Source organism: Xenopus laevis, chromosome 2L (assembly GCF_017654675.1).
Source record: "Xenopus laevis strain J_2021 chromosome 2L, Xenopus_laevis_v10.1, whole genome shotgun sequence".
NCBI classification, from domain to species: domain Eukaryota; kingdom Metazoa; phylum Chordata; class Amphibia; order Anura; family Pipidae; genus Xenopus; species Xenopus laevis.
Window position 1 is genome coordinate 81,315,517 of NC_054373.1, and position 18,734 is coordinate 81,334,250.

Consider the following 18,734-nt stretch of genomic DNA (forward strand, 5'->3'; position numbering starts at 1 on the left):
AAATATAGCTGACTAAAGTAAACTTGGTCTTTATTACAATAAATGTCCCAGCACATCAACAAGAACACTGTCAAAAGCAAATTGTCTTATACTTTTTTATAGGACCTTTCCTCTATACACTGCATCAAAGAATATAATCTTTTCAGATGTTTTTAGGTAATTCACAAATAATTTAACTCTTTCTGCCCACCCAATATCGATTCCTGTGCAAGAGGATTCACTAGAAGAAACATTTTTACCAGCTTTGCTGGTGTAACTTTGTACAGACAGGTATAGTCTCTGAGAACTCACTGTAATCACATGATCTTTTCCAAACGCATTTCCACTTACCTTCCATTTGAATGTTGCCAGAATGTTCCACATTGGTGGCCACAGGTTTAGCAACAGCAGGTTTCAGCTCCTCCCACTCTGTAAGATGTTTGCAGGACTCAGTATCTTTGGATGGCATCTGTTCATCTTGCCGCTTCATCTCCAGCTCGGAGAAACGCATCATTGCCCGCTAGAAAGAGAAGCCCAATCAGCACAAATGTTCTATAGCTTACATTTTATGTACCCCAATGCAGTACTTTATGACAACCACTAGCAACCTGTAACTGTGGCTGTTGGAGGGATGACCTTTCAGTGATATGACAGGAGATACATGCATTCCTACTATATGAAACATGGAGGGGAAAAAAAACTCTCTCTTCATTAAAGGAAATGAAGTGAATTCACTAAACCCTAAAAAAAAACAAAAAAAAAAAAAGAAGAGTATGGCTAAAATGCCATATTTTATATAAAGACCTTATTGCATTAGCCTCAAGTTTCAGCTTCTCAATAGCAGCAATGATCCAGGATTTCAAAACTGACACAAGGGGTCACCATCTTGGAAAGTGTCTGTGACACTCACATGCTCCGTAGGCTCTGAGCAGCTATTGAGAAGCTAAGCTTAGGGGTTGTTACAAATTATCAAGCAGAAAATAAGTTTGGTCTGTAATATAAGATGATGTTACAGGGCAGATTTTTAATTTATGTGCTGTCATGGAGTAATTATCTGTACTAATTATTAATCTTTATATTATGACATTTGTATTCTATGTGTACTGTATATTTTCAGTCGGAACCTAAGCTCAGTTAGTGTCAGCCGCACAGAGCACGTAGAGTGAATCAGCAGAAAAGAAGATGGGGAGCTACTGGGGCATCTTTGGTGGCACAGATCTTCTTTGCTGTGGTTGCCTTGGGCTTGTATAGAAGCCCAAAGCACAATGTACAACATATCTAGCCTACTTCTTTAGTTAAATTTTAGTTCTCCTTTAAATATTAAAATATTGTGTTGTCACACAAACAGCTCCTACCCTTACTCATAAGAAATTTCCTATGAATAAAATTAATAGCTCTAAAGCATGCCTGTGCCAGTATTAATGGAGACAGCTCCAAACAATGCGCCAAAGGCCAAGACCCCAAACTTGAAAAAAAAATAAGGCTATATAAATAAAGGATGTCCTTTCTCTGACCCTTTAGCTCTTGCTGAACTACAAGCCAAAAGGATACTGGGAGATTTGGCATTCACGCAAATGGCATTTATCAAAATGTTTCCAGAAAGGACTGTTAACTGAATATAGCCTGAACTCACTGTTTCAGCAGTGCTACTACACTAAAACTTTAGTAGGCTGAAAATACAAAAAAACTTTAAATAACGAAAATTAAATTAACTTCTTTCTTAACATGTGGCCAGAAAATTTTACAAAGAGATAAGTGTAATAATACCCTGCTCTGCATAATCTATTTATTTTCTTTTTAAAAAGAAGTGCATGGGCACAAGTTTCTGTCTGTAAAGAAACAATCACTACCCTGTTGCTCACAACACTATAAGTACTACTTATAAACTTCAAGAATACAGAACCCACAGCAGTTTGGGTATTCAGTAAGCTGCAGAATATTATTATGTCTTTTGTATGGCTCCCAGATTTTATAATACAAAAATGGAGACAAAGAAAGTCAGAGAAATGTGTGCCACATTCAGGTTGCTGGAGAACATTTTAAGCAAACCACATTTCAACAAAGGATTTCTTAAATGAAAATCTTAAAATTAACCTTTGTTGTTTTTACATGTTTCTGATTAAAAGGAATGTCTGGTTGGATATTAGGAGTTCCAACAGAACATTAGCATGCAGCATTAAAAAGAAAGGTCGATTTTGACAATTCTAGGGATGTATGGAAGCCCCAGGCATTTCCCACATTGCTTTATTAAAAATAATCTTCACTATTTGACTTTTTTTCTACATAATTATAAGTCTATGCTGATGGTAAAATAATGCCTATTTAGTAGCCTGTTTAGTAAGGTAGTTTAATGGGTATAGACCCATTATTCGGAAAAACCTATTGTCCCAAGCATTTTGGAAAATAGATCCAATTGCCTGTAACAGATGGAAAGTGTTATCTGGTAGAGAATACCTATGCATAAGCAAGTAGTGCACCACATTCCAATCATATTATATATAGTTAATATTCTTTTATTTAAAAAAAAAACAAAAAAAAAAACATTGTAATAAACACTTAATGTCTAATGTTTGACTCACTGGCACAATAAGTTATACCCTAAAACCTGCAGTATCTTTAAGGGGAAAAGGAAATAATGGTCAGCTATAAAATGAGCTACTTGTCTCTGGTAGTGAAGAGGTTAATTTTCAAGGCATAGTTTAGAATATATTACACTGTGTGTAGAGGGTGCTCAGCTTAAAATAGAACAATTAGCAAAGAAAATCTGCTCAAAACCAAAGAAAGCGGCTTCCATATTTACTGTAACTAAACAAATTTATAGAACATTGAAAAGGTTAGGAATGTGAAAATGAAATGCAAAGTAACCATATGCATTAATACATGCAAAGTTGACAAAAAAAACATAGCAGAGGATTTTAAAACAACAAAAAAAAATCAAGACAAAAAAACTTAGGGCCCACCATGGACTAAATAAATATAAAACTAAAAAATGTGTAATGATCTAGTAAGGAAAATTTGAGAACTAACCTCACAGTAAGCAGCAGGTGGACTTAAAATACTGTCCTCTTCTAAGCCTTCAATCTAAGTAATTAAAATTGGCACTTGATTGATCATCTGGACAATTATCCATTTTTAAAAATCAACATATACATTTTAATGTAAACAATATAACATTGGTTTAAATAATGTCTACCCATGAAACTTAGCATACTTCTTCAATATACTGGCCAAATCAAATCTTACTGTTAAATACATAAGCAAGTCTATTAAGAAAGTAATAAGCACACTTATGGTGCATATACATGAAAACAAATATTTATTTGTGTTTAACTTCATACTGGGCCATTTGGATCTTTGAATTGAATTACATTATATGTTTGTATACTTGCAATACATAATTCAGAAAGTTCTAGGAAACTAGTTAACCTAAAATATATACCCCATAAGCCCTGTTTTGGTTTCAGAAAATAAGATATGCACTACTTCCTTGCATGTGTTGTCTTTATAAACACAATCTCAGTACAGAGGTGTCAGCACTATTCAGTTTTCTATTATATTGATCCAACAAAGAACACTTGTTTAAGAGTTCTCTCCATGTTAGTACTGCTCTTGAGAACAGGTATCCATCCTGAAAAATAGAACTACAATTCTTTCCATTTCTGATCAGGTGAAAGCTGGAGTAAATGGTTGGCAACCTTATTTTGAAAAGCAAACGAGGGCTGATTACAAGCTATAGTTTTCTGAAATGATGCTTAAGTGTTGTGCTTCACAAAAGACTACCATGCCTACAATAAAGCTTGCACAGTTTGCTGCCCCGACAACCAATGTATATCTGCACTAGTTTGAGTCAATTTACTGCAATTAGTATGCTTCTCAATAGACCACTTTGTTAATATAAGTTAGAATATAGCATGTCAGTCAAGCATATGCCTAGATTAACAGGCTTTCAGGAATAATGACAGGAAAGCCTCAAACTGGTTTTTAGTCTATAGGAATAGGGGTTATATTTTTGCAGTTGTGCTACACTTGAGCTGAGAGCTCTTTAAAACAAATAATTTTGTTCTAAGTTATTCTTCAAATAAACATCACATGCAATAAAAATATGAAAACATGCACAGAACTCACTTGCAAAGCTCTCTGCTCTCGGCTAAGTTGACTTGAGTCTGCATACAATTCCGTTGTCACACATTTAAACCGATCCCCCACATAACCTGCAGAGTTTGCTATCCTTTTTGACAGTTTTGAGGACTTTGTTTTCACAAGTTTTCCATTAATAGTTTCATATTCATCAACAGCATCTCTTCCAGGAGACTCAATAATTTCATTATCAGAATGCCCATTTGACCCAAGAAAAGGCTGCAATTTCTCCTGCACTCTGCTATAATTCCCAACAGGAATGTCATTGCTCTCAGGTGGTGCCAAAAATCTAGCACATGCCTCAGCTGCACTGCAGTCTGCATTTTGGTTGCCTAAAGGGCTCTCCTGCCTGTAGTGAAAAACAGGTGACTCTAGTGTAGTAGGTCTGGAAACTTGAAAAGATCTGTGAAATTCATTTGTTCTCTGAATCTCTTCTCTAGTTAAAGGTTCTCTGTTCTGCAATCCCTGTTCTGGTTTCTCCACAGTCACATTGTTTGATTTGAATTTCTCAGGGACAAAACCATTCATTACTATGTTAGTGTTGCATTTTGCATCTCTTTCTGCATTTGTGTTCAGCTTTTCTGGTTTTGAAACATGTCTGGAACTATGATGGAACTTCAAGGCTTTGTCAGCAGGTATTTCAAAATTGAATTTCGAGCTTGAGTCCGATATATCCAACAGCCTATTCCTGGGTGGAGAATCTTCATACCTAGGTCTCTCATGAGATCTAGATCTTCTTTCTTGTCCATCTTTGCTCATTTCTATAGTCGATGGGGGTAATAAAATTGGATGTACCATGCCTAATGTGTCTTGATAAGTCATGTAATCCCTGTTAGTTGGGATACTGTAAGGGATTCCTGGTTTGGGTGCCATAGGCCCAGGAAAGAGACTACCATTGGAAAGCAAAACAGGGTGGGGATACATAGGAGCTTTATTATGCAAGTGTAAATGTGATAGGGCAAGGGTCTCAGAAACTTGGTAGGGGATAAAACTGCTGGGGTAGGCCAAGGGAGGAGAACAAAAAGGCTCACTCTGATGGACAAACATAGGTGCAGCAGGGTGCATACTAGTCTCATTCACTTTCATGGTGGACTCTGGAACAGACGATTTTACCACCCTGTTATTTTTAACAGAGGTACTCACAGGTGCAGGTGCCTGCTGAATAACAGATTTATTACAGTCTTCTGAATTTTTGACTTCTGTGTTAGCATTTGGGGCAGGGGAAGCAGAAGCTGGCCGACCCATAGCAGGGACAATTCCTGGACTACTACCCACTGCACTTTCAGCGCTTCCCATTCGAGGGCATGAAGAGCTCCTTTGCTGAGGCATCACCCTCTCCAGAGTTCTGTTTTTAAGTGACATAATTATGCCATTAGTCTCTTCTGTATGGGTAATACTAGGAACCACCCATGAAGATGCAGCGGTGCTGATAATTTCTGGTCTTACTATACAACTACTATTTGTAGAAGGTGAAATGGCTTCTTTATGAACATCCCTGCTAGAGAGACCCATAGTATTCACATGGCTAGCAAGATGTAAAATAGATGGCGCATTCTCTATACAGTCCACTTTTGAAATATCAGCATCACCGAACTTGGAAGACAAATCTAGTGGTTTTTCGCCTCCATCTTTATGAGTTGTTTGTTTTTGCACCAGGACTGGAGATTTGCTTTCTTTTCTGTCCCTATTCTTTTTCAGTGGTGCTTGCACCTGTGCAATTTCAGGTTCATGATTTTTATGAACTTTTATGTTAGGGATCCTTAAAGGGGTGAAATCACTGCTCACATTAGTGAGCGGCTTTGAGTGGACAATGGAAGTAGGTGGTGTCGGAATTTTGACAAACTGAGCCTGAAACTCTGAAAAGCTATCTTGCTGGACTGGACAGTGAAGTCTAGAGGATGGTCTCTGAGATGGAGTCAACCGTAGAGCAGGCTCTGGTGAGATTTTCCCAGTTGTAGATTTAACACATGTGACCCTATGTTGTTTGCTGTTTGGAAGATGTGAATATGCATGTGAGTCAACTGTGGATCCAGGACTTAATCCCATTTTCCAAGGTAAATTCTTTTCTAAACAGTGTACTGAAGTAGGAATTGCAGGTGTAGCTGATGGTGGAGGTATTTTCATGGATGGTGCCAGACCTGATGTAATGTGAGGCCCTATGTAGTGCGAGGGTGGTATGTAGACAAATCGTTCACCATTGGGACAGACTGGTGAGTAGGCCAAATGCTGTGGTATGCTGTAAGCAGACTGCTGAGGTAGAAATGCTTTATACATATTTAATTGATACTTATTTGGTGAATCAATAAAGGGATACATAGCTGGTGATGTGCTCTCCATGTATGGATTCATCCACGGGATCCTCAAGTAATTAGCACCATTAACACTTAATAGATTTTGCTTGTCACTTGCCGATCTGTCCATCACCAGTGATTCACTGGTAGGAACATGTGCCTTTTGTAGTCCTGGTGGTGTTTTGAACAAAGGATTAAATCCATTTGACTGTTTCACAGACATGTGAGAATTATCCATAGTTTCAGTAGCAGTAGGTTTGTACTGCAGATCGGGATTTCTGTCAGAGACATATCCAAGTCCAGGAATGGCGCTGGAAGGTTCACGGACCTTCTCTGTGCCAAGACCACACAAACTAGGATACACCATACCACTCGGAACTCTCATCCCTTCCTGCATAAGTCCAGTGCGATCCATGGTAAGGGCTGTTAGGCTGTCAATACGATGTACAGCAGCTGCATCAACCTTTATGAAAGAAAAAAAAAATCTATATAATAACTAGCTTTGGCTGAAAAGGAAATAATTACTCAAAAATAAGTTTAACATGTCCTGATTTTTCTCCAACATTTACAGTTACAGATGTATCAATTATATTATGCAGTTACATGCCATTATGAAGAATTCCAATAATTCTTTTTGGATAAATCAACTTTTTCGAAAGGATTTATTAGTAATTTAAACTGAGTAACTAACGGACAGTTCACCTGAATGTATTTTTCTGAGGACACTGGCATACAGGATACTTTAAAAATACCCATCAATTAATTTGAGTCACTCAACCTTGAAATCAAACAAGATGCACATCTCCACAATGAGCACAGTCCCCTCTTGGATTGCTATATATATATATATATATATATTTATAGCTCAAGCAACTTTTCAATTGGTCTTCATTATTTTTCACAGTTTTGTAATTATTTGCCTTTTTCAACTGAATCTTTCCAGCTTTCAAATGGGGGTCACTGACCCCATCTAAAAACAAATGCTCTGTAAGGCTACACATTTATTGTAATTGCTACTTTTGATTACTCATCTTTCTATTCAGGCCCTCTCCTATACATATTCCAGTCTCTTATTCAAATCAATGCATGGTTGCTAGGGTAATTTGGACCCTAGCAACAAGATTGCTGAAATTCCAAATTGAAGAGCTTCTGAATAAAAATCTACATATCTTAAAAACCACAAATAATAAAAAATGAAAAACAATTGCAAATTGTCTCAGAATTTCACTCTCTACACCACACTAAAACGTAATTTAAAGGTGAGCAACCCCTTTAAGATAGTTAGACCCTTTGTATGCAGTCCCACATGTGGTTGAACACACACACACACCCACTGTAATGAAATTCCAAAGACATGTAATTATTAAGTCTTGTAGATTGTAGTGACGCACTTACCAAGGTGTGACCAAGATGATCTTCCCTCAGTTCAAGTCTTGCTTTCTGAATGTCCCCATCATTAATAAGGACTTTCCTGTAAAATAAAATTAGAATTCTTACTTTATAAATGTCTATATTGAAATAGTCTGCATCTCTTGGAATTTATGGTATTTTGGGAAGATTTGACCATAAAGCAGATTTTCTTTTGCACCTTTCACTCAAATTCTCATGAAGGGTGTGCGAAGGTCTCCTAAGCATAATGGATAAAAATTACCCTGCCCCTGGTCTACTGAACTATTATTGCTATAAAATGAAATGGTTCAGAAACTGTGGCTATGAAAAAGTAGCATGGGGTGCTCAGCATCAACTTTACAACTTTATTTTCATTTTAGTCTAGTTGTTTCAAATGAAAAAAAAAAAAAGAATCAGTGGTTTGAAATTCCTTTGTTGTGTTATATTACAAGTCTGCAGCCTCATGATTTGTGTACCAAACTGAAAAATATATTTAAACAAAAAGCAGCCCACATAACTTTTTCAGATTAATAGTAATAATGAAAAAAGAATCACATCACATTTTACAACACATCACTACTGAGAGGTAGATGCAGAATTAAATAAGACCAATAAAAATGGTAAAATTGCTACTTAGGATGAATAATGTATTTTATTATCTAGGTAAGCTGCTGTTTTGCAAAACAGTAGCCAGTCGTTCAGTACAGTACCAAGCATCCTATGACTGTGAGGATGGAGACAGACAACCAGACATAATGCAATAGGTGTCCACTGCAATTAGAAAAAGTGGCTATAAAAAAATGTTTTCCTCCAAATTTAAAATATGTCATAATTAGGAAATTTGCTGTTCAGAAATCAACAGAGTCCAAATTTTGTAGAGAGCACACAGGAATTGTTCTCTGTGTTGCAGATCATCAAAACAATTTGCAAATTAAAATAAATTCTAAAATACACAAGCAGATCTTACCGTTATGTGTCAACAATGTGAAGAATAAATATTTACTTTTGCAATGTTTGTAGAGCAATATTCTATGTAAGGGGATCAGAGATTCTGATTAATAAAGAAGGTTCATCAGATGCTATAATTTATATAAATTAGGGCTATTACCTGTCTTCATTGATGCCACACATGCGGACTCTCTCACTGCTCATCCAGCTGTGCACGTTCCCATAGAGGGGGCTTGCAGAAAGCATTTTCTCTCCTTATGCTGCTGCCTCCCCCTTCTTCTAAATCTGTCCCCTGTGCAGAAAGATTAGATGGGGGAGAGAAGCAAGGTGAGAAAATGGAAGATAAACTATTAGATAGTGCTAGCAGTGCAAGGGCAAAAAGGACATTTTGCCACCCAGGAAAACTGTGCTACCATGAGTGACAAAACACCCCTGGTTTCCTTCCTTCCAGCATTAATGTGAATTACAGATGGAAAGACCTATAAGTCATTTCTGCTTTTCTAAAGCTAGCAATATACTAAGATCCGCTTGTTTGACGAGGTCACCAAACAAACATAACTTTGTCCCCCAGATGTGCCTACCTTGACCTTCCCGACAGATTTTTGGACAGATATCGGTTGGGTGGGCCCATCAGATGGTAGATAAAGGACCTGAAACGGTAGCTTAAATCTGCCAGTGTATGGCCACCAAGTATTTGGAAGTTGCCTCATGAAGAAACTATGGGCTACTTTGCAGTGTGTATGTTGCTCACATTACTGCTGGTGAAAACGAAAGCAGGGATGTTCCATTGCCCACTGTAGCAGAGATTTACAATGGGTGAAATAAATCTCCAGTGTACCACTGCCCTAAACAGAGACAATGACCGTGATGAGGCAGAACCATTCTCCTCAACAGATCTCCACAAACAGACTTTTTTTTTTATTTTACCATTGGACATTTAAAAACACATTATGCAATTTGGTGAGATCAGCTTTTGATAAACAGAAATGGAGCATTCTATAGTGGGAGGAAAGTTTGAGGTGAGTTACAGGTCAAAACATTATGGGTTTTAAGTTTCTCAGTTTGCCTCGTTTACCATCCAAGAGCAAGAGACACATGGTATAGCAGAGCCTGATGAACTTGCCAGTACCAAATATCTTACTCACCATCACAGCATTACTTACAGTAAGGCTTGTATATTATCTATCATAATGACCATTCATTTATTCTTAAATCTGTGATCCTTTAGTGCAAAGAACTTAATACAAATTAGAAATCATACAGTGGTTGGTTTTACTACGTGACTGAAACTTTGTTGTTTTTTTTTAATGGAAAAAGCATGTATTATGGTTGCGCAGTCCTACTGTTTGCAGTGCTTTGTTTGTATTATATACATACAGACACATGAAAGCAATGAAGATGTGTCATGAGAAAACAAAGGTTGAAACTCATGAACACACGTGCAAAAAAAGCAAACACAAAACAAGAAAAGGAGCAACTCAAATGAGTTGCTTTTCCTCCACATTCTCTTCATTATAACAACTGTAATTGATGCTACTGTGAAAGAAGCCCGGATATTCCTTTATTCATAGTATATGCCAGCAGTGGAGTAAAATACTAATATGCGCTTCTCTTTGCCAAACAGATAAAACATAACTAAACTTCCTCTGTTCACTTCCTTACAGCCAACAAAAGGGAAAAAAGTACAGAGGCTTTTCTGTAGGAATCCGGTTAGTGGTGTCTGTACTTATAATACACAAAAGCCAAGAATATCCTGTAAATTATATCCTTATAAACGGTGAGTTCTGATGTCATCAGTTATAAACGGTGAGTTCTGATGTCATTTCTGTCACATGACTCATTGAAATTTGTGTATTATAATAAATAAAGTACCCCCAGTTGTAAAATATTAGGATATTAGTAGTTACCTCGGAGTTCCATAACCTTTTTTACCTGTGAGCCACATTCAAATGTAAAAAGAGTTGGGGAGCAACACAAACATGAAAAAGTCCCTTGGGTGCCAAATAAGGGCTGTGATTGGCTATTTGGTAGCCCCTATGTTGACAGGCAGCCAACAAGGGGCTCTACTTGGCACTATACTTAGTTTTTATGCAATTAAAACTTGCTTTCAAGCTTGAAATTCAAAAATAAGCTCCTGCTTTGAGGACCCTGAGAGCAACATCCAAGGGGTTGGAGAGCAACATGTTGCTCGCGAGCTACTGGTTGGGGACCACTGCCATAGAGTTTTAATATATAATAGTAAAGTAATGTGTGAACCTGCAATTTCCCTCTGTACTGGCCACTTCCTGCTCCCTGTAATCTCCCAGAACAGTTAGGAGTACACCGGGAAATGGCAGGAGTACACAGGGAAATGGCATAGTTCTTTACTCCCACCAAGGAATAACGGTGCTACGTTCCACTGAGTAGCTATGAGGTCCATTTTGATTAGCCATGACTATGAGGTACATTTTGTATGGTAACGTTCCGTCTCGCTTTTGACTAAGAATTTACACAGGAAGGCATACTAACAGAACGCTACAAGGCAAAACAACTTTCCATCGTGGATTGAGAAATCGCTTCGAGGCGTTTGCTGCGTGATAAGTGACAATTAGTAGCAGCAGGAACGTGCCCTGCTGGCGGCTGCGGCTGCTGCTGCAACAACGAGCAGGTCGAGCTCAGTAGGGGAGGTGGAAAAGGCTGCGGAGATCTATGAATATGTTTCAGAGACAGAGTGCGCAGATAAATCATTTGCGCTATAACGGGAATGCATTATGTGCGGGGAGCGTGCCTCTCTGGGGGTTAGTGCACAGGACCTACAGCAGGCCAAGGCCTACATTACATGAGCGAAGGCAGACTGTGCAGCCAAGTGTTTCTGTGCATCCGATCTCTCCTTGCCAAACACGAACTGAACCGATTGACTATTATGGAAGCCAGGTGGTGGGGGAGGGGGCCTGAGCCATGTCTGCCTCATCCCACAAGCAGTAGTTGTTCAACCAAATCAGCCGCCACTTCCATAATTCTCTACGGGCTTGTGAGAAACCCCCTACATCATTCTCCACTCACAAAACAGAAAGGCAGCAGCGCTGGTGACGGTACTAGAATGAGATAGCTGAGCGAATGCTTTTTATTAAACAGAACAGATCATCTGCAATCTGATACAATCACTGGCTGGCCCCTAGAAACTGACCCTTGAACTAAACTGTGTGCCCAGGTAGTCATATTTGAAATCAGCCTTTGCTGTTGGGTGTTGGATTTTTGTGTTTTCTTTTACAAGTTATAGAAATTCCAAAAATTCCAATGCACTGTTAAAATGCATACAAATAACCTGTGCGTGAGAGTACTTAAAATAAAGTTGAATGGTGCCCCCACTGGCATTAGGGTTGCCACCTTTTCTGGAGAAAAATACTGGCCTTCCTATACATTTATAGTTTTTCTCTATTAATAACATTGGGATCAACCATAATTTTTACCGGCCAAGTAGCAACCCTAATAGCATCCCCATTAACCTCAATGGACTTGCATAGAAATTCAAATTTTTACACAGGAATTCAATTTCCCTGCCACAGCAGATATATTTCCTTTATAAAGCTGGCCATAGATGCAGGGTCAGATTTATATAATGGGCGCCCCTAGGCCCACTGTCGTTCGTCGCCCCTGTCCCCTCCCCTTATTCGTGCAAATTTTCATCATCTGGACTGGAGCAATGGGGATTGGCGCACCGGAAATTTTAAAAAAAATGATTGCATCTCCAGCACATCCCCAGTGTTTTTGAAGCAATGTGGGTGTGGTTGGGCAACATGCCGCCCCCCTAAAATCCTGCCGCCCTAGGCCCGGGCCTAGGTGGCCTTTCCACAAATCCAGGCCTGCATAGATGTTGTGATTTTTGAAAGATCCGATCCTCATCGTGAGACCACAATATTCTCGGAACGATCGTACGAATTGACCATCAACTAAAAAGACCAATTTGCCAGGAAAACAAAGGGTAACTGCCTGTTTGACCGTGCAAACATAGATTGGACTGGGGCCGACAAAGATTTCTTGACCTGTCCGATCAATTTCCTGACAGATGTCGACCGAAAAATCGTAAGATGTGCGATCGTTCGAATCCCACTAACCGCACGATAATTTCGAAGGATTGGTCGGACTTCCCTAAAATCGGTCGTTCGGCAAGAAGAATCGTCGCGTCTATGCGGAGCTTTAGCCAATAGTCAACCGACCCAGCTATTGGTTTGGCACAGTAAGCAAAAAGGGAGTATAAGTAAGGAGCAGGGGAAGAAGATTGCTTACACATTCATGTGCCTTTTGAGAGATAAGATTACATTGGTTGTGCATCAAAGAAATAGGTTTTACACAAACCAGCTGGAACCCATTTCAAGCACTAGAATCTTATAGTGACAATCTGGCTATAGCAAGGCAAAATTTACTAGATTATTAGTCATGATCTGGGCAGACTCTAGCCATGACATGCATACATTTACTGTTCATGCATCAAAAACAAAAAATGTTTTATTATTAAGAGGCTTAATAATAAAACATTCCTGTGAGTGCCGCAATCCTTTTTCACTGCTTATTTCCCATGCTGGCACCCAGGTATTAATTTTGTCTACGGAGTGCACCATTCCTTTGGAGATATATATATATATATATATATATATATATATATATATATATATATATATATATATATATATATATATATATATATATATATATATATATATATATATATATATAAATAATATGTGTGTGTGTATATATATATATATATATATATATATATATATATATATATATATATATATATACACACACACACACACACAACTCTTATAGGACACACTTGCTAAATATGAGACAAGGGTTGTTAATAGTAAAGAATGAAAACCAGGAGTTTATTTTGCATACAATTGTTTTGGAAGGGAGAATTCCCTCCCAGGCAATTTTTGTTGATTGTTTAGTGAATTCCTCTTGTCCAGCTATTCCTTATCTTAATCACAGAGAGCTCCTTGTTGTGCAAAGCCTGCTGTCTCAGTCAGAGACGGGAGAGTGGGTGGAAATAAATCATTAGCTATCGGGCCTAAGCATTAGCAGGCAGCAACACAAGGCAGGTGAAAGGTGACTGGCTGTGGAAAGCTCAGCTGCAAGAGAGGCTTCTTATTTCCCGTGTGATGTGGTTTCTTAACCTCACAACCCAGCTGTGTTCTGACTTGGGGACAAATATTTCTTACATGGCCCACATAACAGGCCAGCCAGATGTCTTAGGCTCCTAAGCAACAAATTGAGTAGGAACAGTTTTGAACAGAAACACATTGACTGCTTATTTCGGCTCTCAAGAGTATCTAAATTAGCCATAAGCCATGCTGAACATTTGAGGTGAGCAAGTCAGCTTAAGTAGTGGCACATTTTATGAAGTCTTAGCCAATTTATGGCAAAATTGTAGTTCCTATGAGAACCAATATTCATGGTTCTACACCCATTTCTTGAAGTTTCATTTGTTCAAGCTGGTTCGTGACAGCCATTTAATATGTCCCACACCTGGGAGGAAGAAACACATGGGTATAAGAGCCCTTACATTCCACATAATAAGTGAGCAGGAGAGAGAGATCTGCTATTACAGGAGGTGCAGCCACAAAGGCCCGGGGCAGCAAGATCTTAGGGGAGGCATGCTGCCCCCCAGCACTGGGGACACATACTTAGGGTTGCCACCTTTTAGTTATGGCCCTACCGGCCGGTGACGTAGAGAAAGGGCAGGGTTGTGGGGGCAGAGTTTTAATATCTGTTTGGCCAGGAAGGGACTGCAGCTCTTGGATAAAACGAGTAGGGGAGCTGAGAGGGGCAGATCTGCGGCGGGCCAGGTGCGGAACAATAGGGATTACAAATTTACCAGCTAATACACATTGACAGTAAATTTGTAATACCTTGGCTGGTATTTTACCGGCTAGATGGCAACCCTACGTGTATTACTATATGCGTAATCCCCAGCACATGGAGCACAAAAGTTTTTTTATATAGGCACCTCACCATATTTAGCAGTAGGGACAAAACAAATATCACAGGAGGCAGAGGCTAATGACATTTGGAACATTTGCTTTGCTACAATTGGCAGCTCAGGGGTTACACACAGTGCGTCGCAGGAGGAAAGTGTCAGGGAACAAGCTGCGTTTTATTAACAGGATTATCGCGGGTGCATGATTTATTCCAGGGCTGGATTTTTTAATTGCTCTAGGGGGAGGACTAGTTTTCTTGTGACTGCAACTCTACTTGCATCCTGCTGTTAAATGCTGGGTTAATAAGTAAGAGGAGGAGGAGGATTTCAGGCTTACAATTGCGTCTGATTTTTCTAGCCATGCATTACATTGAAATAACAGACACTGTGATTTAAGACAGATTTGTGAAATGTGGTGTTCATGTAAAAAGCTGTGCTCTTTCATACTGTTTTATAGCAGCTGTTCCCATGTACCTAGCCTAGCGCTATGTAGTAACTGATCAGTGGGATAGATTAGTGTTTTTTCCTTACACAGGTCAGTTAATGTAGATTAAGCATTTAAAGGAAAAATAAAACTATTTATGTATAGGTTTCTATAAGGCTATATTTTACACAGACAGATTGTGTTGCTATATTTTCTATTATTAGAAGAACAAAACCATGCAAAAATTTACTCACAGTCATTTGTAGTAATGAAGCAGTGCCTCGATAGCCAAAATAGCATGAAAAGATGGCAGAATGCTTGCAATAAACATTGAAAGTAACTGCACTGTGCCACCTTTGTTTTAGCATGACAAGAAATATAAATATGTAATTTAGAATCAATAAATCAAAATCCATAGTGTTGCAGAAAGTCCATTTAAAATGCATGATAACACCTATGTATACAAAACAGAAGGGTTGGTTTAAAATTACACTCATTTTAATTATGCTTGCTATTGGACAAAGAAATGCCATCTTATTAAAGGAAGCAAGGCAACCCATAGAAGGGTCCCAACCCATAGCTTCCGAATCCCTGATATACCCTACCCTAGGAACCATTTGAAGCTAGTAGAACAATGTTCCTGCCTTAATATATTTAGATTAGTACAAAAAGTACTGGATTTTATATATCCATGCTCACAGAATTTTTCAGGCAGTGTCCCACAGAGATTCTAATCCAATTTATTTGAGCCTGGAGCTCAGAAAGATAAAGCCATTGACAGAGGCTTTAAGAAGCTAAAGCAGAAACTGAAGCAGGATTCTATGCAATAGTGTTAAGACTATTTCACACAGGTAGTCGTAGCTACACCTGTTATGCAATTTGGTTGTGTGGCAAATAAAAAGAGGCCATAGTTATTGAAGCAGATTGATCAGGTGTTGCACAAATAGATGCATAATATTGTAAAAAGTGTTATTATGCTTTAGTAACTTTAAGATCCGAGTTGTTCTTTAAGCTAGTTTTACAATTCAAGGCCAGAGGAAACTTCTGCTTTACTGAATGGGCAAAAATTAATATATAAAAGCAAAAATCCCGTTTATCTGTTAGCAAATGAAGTGTTTACCTGCAGCCTGCAATTATACAATACACTGTTTACCCAGTAGTGCAATATAACCCTGTACAGTACATGCAAACCTACATCTTATCCACAATGTAAAGCAGGCTACACACTATAATAAATGTTGTTAATGTCAACTCTACTTAGATCTATGTGTGGAAAGGTTTGAATATGTGGGTGAAGTACTGATACAGCACAGTGTTACAAAACCTGGACAAAGTTCTTTATCAGACACAGTTTCTGTCACTAGAAACAGACAATGATCCATATTAGCCCCTGAAACAGATCTATGGCACACCGTAGTTGAGTAAGCTTACTAGACTGGTCTACCACTCAGGGCCCCTTTGTGTTTTAACTACACAGGCTATGGTCTGAAAGGACCCCATTGTACAGCAACAAACCCCATTGCACAGCAACAAATACATTCTTGCAATTTTTTTTAAAAAAGAGGTGGCTTTATTCCATTTGAGCGAACAAGATTTATCTTATCAAATAGAAAAAGGTTTTACCCTATTTTATACATCTTAAATATGACTGTTCCTGTATCTGGGAAACCTTAAAATCAAGATCTTTTTACCTTAGATTAAAGCATATTGCGTCACAAGTGTCATGGATAACTTTGTCAGCGGATGTGGTTCAGGTTCCATTTTTACTTGTCTTCCCATTTTACTTTTGGCAGTAAACGAAGGTGAAAACATATTAAAGGAGCCCCATCATTTAATCAGACAGGATCTTCAATCCTTAGCAGGGGGTCAATAGGTGCACACACATGGAGACATGCAGAGATTCAGCATTTCCCCTGCTGTGAGGAGACGTGTTTGGGGAATAAACGGGCCAGTATTATTTTACAGCCTACAATGGAGATTGAAAAAAAAACTGCAGACAGCTTTCAAGTGTGACATTTCTTTGCAGCTGTATTCTTGCTTTAATGGAAGCAGCTATAGTTATGGGTTTGCTGTTTCAGTACCATAACTAGAGCCCTTCACAATACCAAGTTATTACACAGAGAAAAGCATTCCTAGAAATAATCAGCTGTCACTGAGGCAAAGGATTAATAACCCTAGTAATAGAATAAAATAAGTGTTATAATTTGACTTCCTGACCAAAAATTATTTGTTGTTGGGACACCAGATTCTGCAGGCCATACATTAACATCCTTGTCGCTGAAACTGCTTCTCTTTATTATGACCTGGGATTTGACTGTACATCAGCCTATACGTGGTGCTCAAATTCTGGACAATGTTCAGAGCAAAGTGAAATGGAGAGCAGCATATGCCCCCCCCCATCCCCCAGGAAGTACTTTACCTAAGCCTAATAAAAGGAATGGGCTTTTAAATCTCATGAGGCGCTTATAGCAGTGATTCAGTCATGCAGACCCACCTCCGCATTGGCAAGCATAACCTGAAACTTGTTCAAACACTAGTGTGATGCTGCATTTTTAAAAGGGCCCAGGCAGCACAAAAAATTACAATATGCTCAGGCTTTTTGATTGAGTTGTGTGTTAAATGCAGTTCTACTTTATATGGCTGAGATTCTACACATTTTCAGTTCAAAAAATGTGTTTTGTTCATATGGTTATGTTGGATAACACAACAGGGAAAGCTTCCACCTAAATGTATTTCTCGTGTATTCAAAGTGTTTCCCATTTCAGAGTTACATATTGCGGTGTTTATATTATTCTTGCCTTTTAAAACAGAACTTAATTTTCAGTAGGTTCATCAAGCACTATTACTTATAAACATACACAGCAAATGGTTACAACAGATTACAAGGCATTTAGACCGTATATAACAAGAGCTTTTGCTAAACGTTATCAGCTGTAACATGGTTAAATGCTGAGCTAACATTTCCAGCTTATGTTATCTCACAATAGAAGACCCTGTGTAGGGTACACTGTTGCAGAGAAGCAACTTCATGAAGACAATGACTGCATCTCTTCTGCAACACGAGCCAAACCATACAGTGACTTGTGCTGGCAAGCTTTGTAGTAATATATTTCTACTGTAGCACAATGGACACGTACCTGAACACATACCTTAGAATTGCTAAACAATTACCGGAACTTTGAAAAAGCACTGTGTATCCCACCAGCAGTTAAAACTTACTATGTTTTTTTCAGAAATGTAGCAAAAAAAGTCAGCAACTAGCAAAATTGTCATGAATGTCTATGATTGCTACCCAAAATGTGACTATGGGATTCAAACTATGAGTATTTTTAAATATTACTGTGTATCCGATACTATGCATCCCTTTCTTTTTGCATGCAAGGCTGTGGGCTTTTCAGCCAATGGCCCTGTGAGCTGCTGGGGATATATCAGCCACAATATCAGTCATAATGTACTGGGTAGTCTCCTTTGTGTCATTAGCCAAGCTAAATAACTGCAATTTAATTACACTTACATTTAAATTATACTATCACACAAGGTAAACAAATGCAAAACAGGAAAAACCAAATTGATTACAGAATGTCTATATAAAAATTGTTTG

At 38.4% G+C, this 18,734-nt stretch overlaps 1 protein-coding gene across 6 annotated transcripts in view; it reads right to left on the reverse strand.

Annotated features, from left to right (window-relative positions):
* Positions 1-18,734, reverse strand: part of bcor.L (BCL6 corepressor L homeolog) — a 108,893-nt gene that overhangs the window by 13,575 nt on the left and 76,584 nt on the right. For 5 of the 6 annotated variants that reach the window (XM_041582092.1, XM_041582093.1, XM_041582091.1 and 2 more), the window contains exons 2-6: positions 8,905-9,036; positions 7,803-7,878; positions 4,105-6,870; positions 3,007-3,060; positions 331-499 (exon numbers count right to left, since the gene is read on the reverse strand). In XM_041582092.1, the coding sequence (XP_041438026.1) occupies positions 331-499; positions 3,007-3,060; positions 4,105-6,870; positions 7,803-7,878; positions 8,905-8,990 (3,151 nt within the window). In that variant the 5' untranslated portion in view covers positions 8,991-9,036. The remainder of the gene's footprint in view (positions 1-330; positions 500-3,006; positions 3,061-4,104; positions 6,871-7,802; positions 7,879-8,904; positions 9,037-18,734) is intronic. The other variant, XM_041582094.1, reaches the window with a different exon arrangement.